Source organism: Orycteropus afer, unplaced genomic scaffold (genome assembly GCF_000298275.1).
Source record: "Orycteropus afer afer isolate SDZICR_OR568_19922 unplaced genomic scaffold, OryAfe1.0 scaffold00239, whole genome shotgun sequence".
Taxonomy (NCBI): Eukaryota; Metazoa; Chordata; class Mammalia; order Tubulidentata; family Orycteropodidae; genus Orycteropus; species Orycteropus afer.
The window spans coordinates 4411948-4419809 of NW_006921826.1; the positions used below are offsets into that span (position 1 = coordinate 4411948).

The window sequence follows — 7862 nt, forward strand, 5'->3', positions numbered from 1 at the left end:
CGGCAAAAGTCCACAGCTCAGCCCACCTTTCTCTTCACCTTCTCCCTTTGTTCCACAGCCACCATGAACAGTCCTCCATGCAGTCCCTGGCATCAGTTGGGAATCTCCAAGCTGTCTGTGCCATCAGGGTCGCTCAGGAATGCTGCCAGACCGCAGCTCCATATGTCTCCTCTTTCGGTATTTTCACACAAATTCTTCTGCTAGTTGGGGTTTAGTCCACTTCTGTATCCTTCCCTTCAAGGCTCAGGGTTCCAAAATTATCTTCTGTGTCTGTGTTAATTGGTTTCCCTTTTCTTTGTTGAAGAGGGTCTGTGCAGTCCTTCTGCCTAGTCCGCCATCTTGCCGGAACTCCTGTTAATGATTCTTCCTCCAATCCTGATACCATGTTTTTCTTCATATAGTCCAGCTTCTCGGATTATTTGCTCCGCATATAGATTGAAGAATTATGGGGAAAGGATACAAACCTGACGCATTCCATTCTTGATTTTAAACCATGTAGTGTTCCCTTGTTTCTTTCAAATGACAGACAGCCTCCTGGTCAATGTACAGGTTCCTCATGAGTACAGTCAAGTGTTTGGGAATTTCCATTCCTTTCAATGTTATCCATAATTTGTCATAATCCACACAATCAAATGCCTTTGCATAGTCAGTAAAACATAAGTAGACATCTTTCTGGTATTCTTTGCCTTGAGCCAAGATCCATCTGACAGCAGCTATGATATCCCTTATTCCACATCCTCTTCTGAATCCAGCTTGCACCTCTGGAAGTTCTGTCAATATACTGCTGCAACTGGTTGCAGCAGTCTAAGCATAGGATGATTGTTTTTTATAATAATTTTAGAATATACATAGTTTGAGTGATTTATTCAACAAATATTAATAAATAGCTCCTACATTATATGAGATATGTTTGATAGTGATTTGTAAGATATAAAGTACTATTCAAATCTAATGTATTATTGAATATAACATACCCATTGGCCAACTGTGAGAGCATTTTATTAACCATGTAAAATAGTTGCTTAACAATTGGTGTTTTGAAATTTTCATAATTCTATATGTTGTTTTTAGGTACATCTATACTTTATAACATGGATTAAAGTTACTTGCACAGTATCCATAGAGCATTAAACACACTCATTAGTTTGAAAATATGTTCTCTAAATGCCCAGAATGTCGTATGATGATCTTAAATCACACTGAATCCAATTCCTACAAGATAGAAGTCCACATGTGTCCAGGCATGTGTATTGTGCCAGGAAATATCTAGCAGCAGGGAAAATCTAAAAAACTGTTTTCAAACATGTTGCTTCTTATATACCAGGTAATGTTCTAAGTGCTTTTCAAATGATAACATACTTAATCTTCTTAGCAATCCTATGAAATAAGTAGAATTATTATCATCTCCATTTTTACACAGAAGAACTGAGGCATAGAGAGGTTAAATGACTTATCCAAGATCTTCAAGCTGGTAAGGCATAGCCAGCATTTGAATTCACAGACATTTGAGTAGTCTAGTTCCCAAACCTATACTTTTTACCATTATGCTATTTTCTTCCCATTCTTGATCCAAAACTGTGTACCTGTTTCCTTGCCTAAGAGAACAGTGTGTTACCGTTGGTGTTTTACTGGGATCAAGATCTTGTTCTAAGTAGTGGAGTGTAGTGTTCAGGTTCCAGTTCTACCATTCACTATCTGGGGCAGGCTGATTTATTCCTTTGTGCTCTGGTGTCCTCAGCTGTAAATGGGGATAATATCAGGTCTTATCTCTCAGAAAGCATCAAAAGACAGTGGAAGGAATATACAGAGTCACTTTATTAAAGAGAATTGGTCAGCGTTCAACCATTTCAGAAGATAGCACATGATCAAGAACCAATGGTACTGAAGGAAGAAGTCCAAGCTGCACTTATGTCACTGGCAAAAAACAAAGCTCCAGGAATTGATGGAATACCAATTGAAATGTTTCAACAAATGATGCAGTGCTGGAGCTGATTACTCTTTTATGCCAAGAAAGTTGGAAAACAGCTACCTGGCTGATTGACTGGAAGAGGTCCATATATGTGCCCTGCCCATTCCAAAGAAAGGTGGTCCAAAGGAATGCAGAAATTATCAAACAATATCAATAATATCACACACAAGTAAAATTTTGCTGGAGATCATTCAAAAATGGTTGCAGCAGTACATTGACAAGGAATCAAATTCAAGGCAGACTCAAAGGGCACATGGAAGGAGAGATATCATTACTGATATACAGATCTTGGCTGAAAGCAGAGAATACCAATACTTGGATCTGCAGTCAACACCCATGGATGCAGCGGTCAAGAAATCAAACATTTCATGCATCAGGCAAACCTGCTGCAAAAGACCTCTTTAAAGTGTTAAAAAGCAAAGATTTTGAAGAATAAGTTGTGCCCCGCCCAAACCATGATATTTTCAATTGTCTCATATGGATGTGAAAGCTGGACAATGAATAAGGAAGACAAAAGAAGAATTGACACCTTTGAATTATGATGTTGGCAAAGAATATTGAATATAATAACATGGATTGTCAAAAGAATGAGCAAATCTGTCTTGGAAGAAGTATAGCCAGAATGTTCCTTGGAAGCAAGAATGATGAGACTTTGTCTCACATACTTGGACATATAATCAGGAGAGACCAGTCCCTGGAAAAGGATATCTATCATGCTTTGTAAATTAGAGTGTCAGTGAAAAAGAAGAAGACCCTTAATGAGATGGATTGACAGAGTGGCTACAACAATGAGCTCAGCCATAGCACCTAACAACAAGAAGAACCACTGATGAGGTGGTTGGGAGATTAACTTAGTTAATATATGTGAAGCTGTTGTTAGGTGCTATTGAGTCACCATTGTTGTAAACTCACAATTGTTGTGTTTGAACCATTGTTGCAGTCACTGTGTCAGTCAGTTGTTGTTGTTATGTGCCGTTGAGCCCGACTCATAGTGACCCCTCTTTGGGTTTCTGAGGCCATATCACTACGGAAGTAGATTGCCCAACCTTACTTCCAAGGAGTGGCTGGTGGGTTTGAACCGCCAGCCTTCTGGTTAGCAGTCAAATGTGTAAATGTTTGTTATTAGTATGCAAGTTCCTCAGGACTTTGGTAGTGCCTATCAAAGTTCATTTGGTGGTGGATTTAGTATTTAACAATTAGGCGTAACAAAGAATCAGACACTTGTCTTTTAGGCATTTTTGGGATATAAGCATGATTTCAAAATTACTTTTGATTGATAGTACTGTCATCATCATCATCAATATACTCATTTGAATCATTTCAGTATCATTCATTAACAGAATTCTGGAGTCTCTGGGTAGCACAAATAGTTAAGCACTTGACTATGACAGCTGAAAGACTGACAGTTCAAACTCACTCAGAAGCACCTTGGAAGACACTCCTGGTGATCTGCTTTTGAAAGGTCACAGCCTTGAAAATCCTATGTGGCAGATTTACTCTATTTTATAGCAACTAACAACAATAACTGAATTCCAGCTTAGAAAGCGTGACTTTTAATGTCAGGTGATTTAGACTCAGACTGTAGGTGAGCCTCAGGCCCTGGTAACTCACCTACTTGGATAAGACTCTTTAGGGATAAGATAGTGATTTGAATGTTACTTGATTTTTAATGTCAGGACAAAGTTCTGTCTTAAATAGTCTACAGCCTTCCAGCAATCTTCCTAAGTTTGTTTCTCATTTTGGTGAAACCAATATCCAGATGGCCCTCAGCTGTTATCTGAATCCAATTAAAGCCCACAGATTTTCTATACAGTTTCTGGTTTCACTTGACACCAGCACTGGGCCAAACTATAACAAAGAGGACTCTCTTAAAAATAGTTGATGAGTGCCATCTCTCCCTGGGTTCAGCTGGTATGACTGAGTTGGCAAGGCCTGGTATGGGAATATCCAGAGAGATAATTGTTACAATTGCAAGTCTTTGTTATCTGCTCTTCATTAATTTTACATGTTGTTGTTTTGTGCCATCAAGTCAATTCTGACTCTAGTGACCCTTTAAGACAGGGAAGAATTGCCCTATAGGGTTTCCTCAGCTATAATCTTTATGGGAACAGATTGCTATGTCTTTTCTTCTACAGAGCAGCTGGTGGGTTCAAACCACCAATCTTACTTAGGCAGCTGAGTACTTAACAACTGCACCACCAGGGTTCCTTGTGCAAGGTTGTTCTGGTTACCTAGTGTGCTCTGGCAAGAACATACCACAAATGGGATGGCCTTCACAAACAAGGGTTTATTCTCTTACAGTTCAGGGGGCTAGAAGTTCGAGTTCAAAGTGCCAGGCTCTAGGGGCTGTGAAAGACCCTCAACCTTGGGCTTCAGCTCTGCCTCTTGTTCCCCACCCACTGAAGCTAGAGACATCTCTTCACTCAGGCTACTGAGGCTAACAAGCCCAAGATCAACAAATAAAATGGCATAGTCCTGATGTTACCAAACCACATGGCAGGCCATTAATTCAAGTCCATTGTAAGTCCCAAGGTTGGCAGAGTATGGCAGGCTGCTGAACAATGACACGGCTACATGCAGGGTTCAAGCATGCCATAAGCTAGAGACCATTCCCAAAGCTGTTTCTTATATATGGGAAGCAGACCACATACCCAAAGGCAGCTACTCAGTTGCTCCCAGTAGATTCCACAATGGAGTTGATTACCAGTCTCATCATGGGGAACACTACATCCAGCTGCCCATCTACTCAACTAGGCTCAGCCAAGCTGACACACAAATTTAACCACCACAAAGGTCTTTACAAGGTTCATGTTCACCATTAATAGAGTTGCCAGTCTGCTGAAGTTTTTCATAGCAACCATATAATCCTCTCTTCATACCCTTGCTTTAAACATAGTAATTAGATTCTCTGTCCAACTGGGCCTTCAAATTAATCCTTTGACAATCTCAACCATTTTATTTAAATAAATAAACAATTTTATTCACTATGCCTTTATGTCTTCCTGCTGTTTGGGATAAACTTATCAGTTCTATAGGTTGCTTAGGAGTTCAAGTGGTGTAGTGTATAAGGGATTTGCCTGCTAACCCAAAGGTTTGTGGTTCAAACCCAGCAGCTGCTCCATGGGAGAAAGATGAGGTAATCTACTTCCCTAAACATTTACAGCCTTGGAAATCCAATGGGGGTCACTATGAATTGGAATCAACTCAATGGCAGTGAGAATAGGTTGCTCAATCTATGATATCTGCAACATAGATAAGTACAAAAAGCATGCTCTTTGAACTCTTGGATTGTCATGCTGTGCCAGTTCAGAAGCCCATGAGGAGACTAACTAGTGATAGAATGGGACCTTATGGAGCTCCATGCTTCCGTAGTGATACTGCCTCGGAAACCCAAGGAGGGGTCGCTATGAGTCGGGTTTGACTCGACGCACACAACAACAACAACAACAACAACAGTAGAAAGAAAAAGAGAAACAGGTAAATCACAGTAAATGATGCCCTTTTTCTTCTTGTCCTTCTCAGGTGAGCCTTTTTCTCAAGAGGAAATGGAAGAAATGCTGTCTGCTGCAATTGATCCAGAATCAAATTCAATTCATTACAAGGACTATATAACAATGATGGTGGTAGATGAAAATTAAACACTCTGAAGACTTAATTTCTAATTCAAAGCACAATTTTAAAAATTTGCTTTGTCTTTGTGGGTTTTACATTTTATCTTGTAATTCCTACATCTGATAATTAATACCTTTCAACATAAACTATTTCAAGGTACTTTGTTTTTTAGAATGATTATAACAATTTAAAGCATAAATATATTGCCAAAGGGGCAAGGAGGCCACATCTTCTGACCCCCTCTGACCCCACAAGAAGAAGACAGAATCACCATCAGTAGCCCAAAGCCTATCCCTGTGAGGCCAGACATGCCGCCTCCCTCCAGCCCTTTCACCAACCCTGACACCAACCATTCCTCCCACAGCACGCCCCACCTCTCTGCTGGGTTTGATAATTCAATGCAGTGGCCACATAGAACTCACAGATTATGGGGTTTATTAGGGATGCAACAGGCTACAATTCAAGTTCAGAAATGCCCTCAGTCTCTCGCAGCCTACTGTCTCTCAGCCGACAGTCTCTCTCAGCCTCTCTCTCAGCAGTGCATGTCTCTCAGTGTCTCTCTCCCAGCAGTGCATGTCTCTCAGTCTCTCTCTCAGCAGCACATGTCTCTCACATCTCTCTTTCAGCAAGTGCGTGTCTCTTGGGAGCACATTCTCTCAGCAGCACATCTTTCTCAGCCAGCAATCAGAGGGACTCCTCCTGTCTCTGGGAGGGCTCCTTTTGAGCCTGGCAGAGTGGCCAGACTAACTAATCCCAACACTAGAATTCTATACACCTGAGAGAGAAAGACGTTCCCAGAAAATTACTTGGTGCTACACCCAACAGAAATACCCCAGGTGGCTAACTTTCACAATCAGGAGCTACTCAGTTGTTCATGGCAAAATCCATCACGGAGTTTACAAAGACTTATGGCTAGAAAAGGCACACTATGTAACTTACTACACCACATATATATAGTATGTTTAGCCTATGGAATGTCAAATTGCTAATAATTTAAAAACTATTCCAATAATATTTTAACTTTATCCATGGATTGTTGTTTTTTTCCTAAAATAATACCCATTTGCCTTCATATTACTTAAACTGACAGAATGAAGACTAACTGGAATGGCCCAAGGTTTGACATATTATGTTCTTGGGAGGGGGCAGAAAGACCACAAATTGAAAATAGTAGCAATATGATTAAGTCTTCTTTTTTAAGCAACAAATACCTTAGCAATCTGAATGTGGAAGGAGAGTTATTGAAGTGAATATTAATAATTGATTCCTTATGAGTACCAACTATAAATTTATTTTTGACATAATAGTAAGTTAGCATAAAAATTTTAATTTGCTGATCCAGTTTGTTGCCATTTATGGAATAGCTAAAGAAGTTGAAATAATTGAATCTAGAGAAAAGAAAATTTAGTGGAAATCCATAATTTAAAGTAGTAACAATTGTGTCCTGGTCTTTACAACTCTCACCTATTCAGAATCTCTCTCATGGGAATATTGTCCTGAATACTGACTAAGAATACTGAAAATTTTTATGGTATGCAGGAAGTACAACTATTGAAAGAGCAGAATACAGTTAACTTAGCACAAGGAGTCACAATGGGCAAATGCATAGGGACTTACAAGCAAAGAGGAATATAAGGTAAAGGAAAATGGAAATCTTCCATTACCTATATATTATTTCATACAACACAATACACACACACTGTGATTTCTGTTGAAAAATGGCTTCATCAGGCATATACACACATAAACAATTGATGTCGCTTGTAGTTGTTTCTCTTAGGCATACAGTCCTGCTTCCCAGCACAGGAGGCTGCTACCCAAGAGACTGTCACTGTTTATTCATTCATTAAGCATTTACTGAGTATCATTAGGTAATATGCTGGGAACTAGAGATGCAAAGTGAATAAATCCCTAAGCTTATAGTTTAGTGAGGGAGACCAGTAAGTAAGCCAGCAATCATATTTTTTTTTCCTTTTTTTAAAATTTTTATTGTGATTTGGGTGAAGATTTACAGGGCAAATCAACTTTCCATACTGCACTTTACATATACTTTGTCTAATGACATTGACCACAGTTTACCACAATGCAACAGCTCCACTCCCCCTTCCTCCTCATAGTTACCTCTTCCCAGTGTCCATCCGTCCATGGACTCCTGCCCCCTGAGCTGTCTCCCTGTGCATAGGCAGCCCTTCTTTCTCAATGATTGTTCTCTCCAAGAAGTGTATCTACCTCAGGTAAATGTTCAACTCATCTGCCTGTCTTCTGTTTGGCTGGAAACCAC

At 39.7% G+C, this 7862-nt stretch overlaps 1 protein-coding gene across 1 annotated transcript in view; it reads left to right on the forward strand.

Moving 5' to 3' along the window:
• EFCAB2 (EF-hand calcium binding domain 2) overlaps positions 1-7216 on the forward strand; it is a 312984-nt gene extending 305768 nt beyond the window's left edge. The window contains exons 9-10 of the mRNA XM_007949158.2: positions 5492-5592; positions 7121-7216. Coding sequence (XP_007947349.2) covers positions 5492-5592; positions 7121-7216 — 197 coding nt within the window. The remainder of the gene's footprint in view (positions 1-5491; positions 5593-7120) is intronic.
• Positions 7217-7862: the final 646 nt, after the last annotated feature.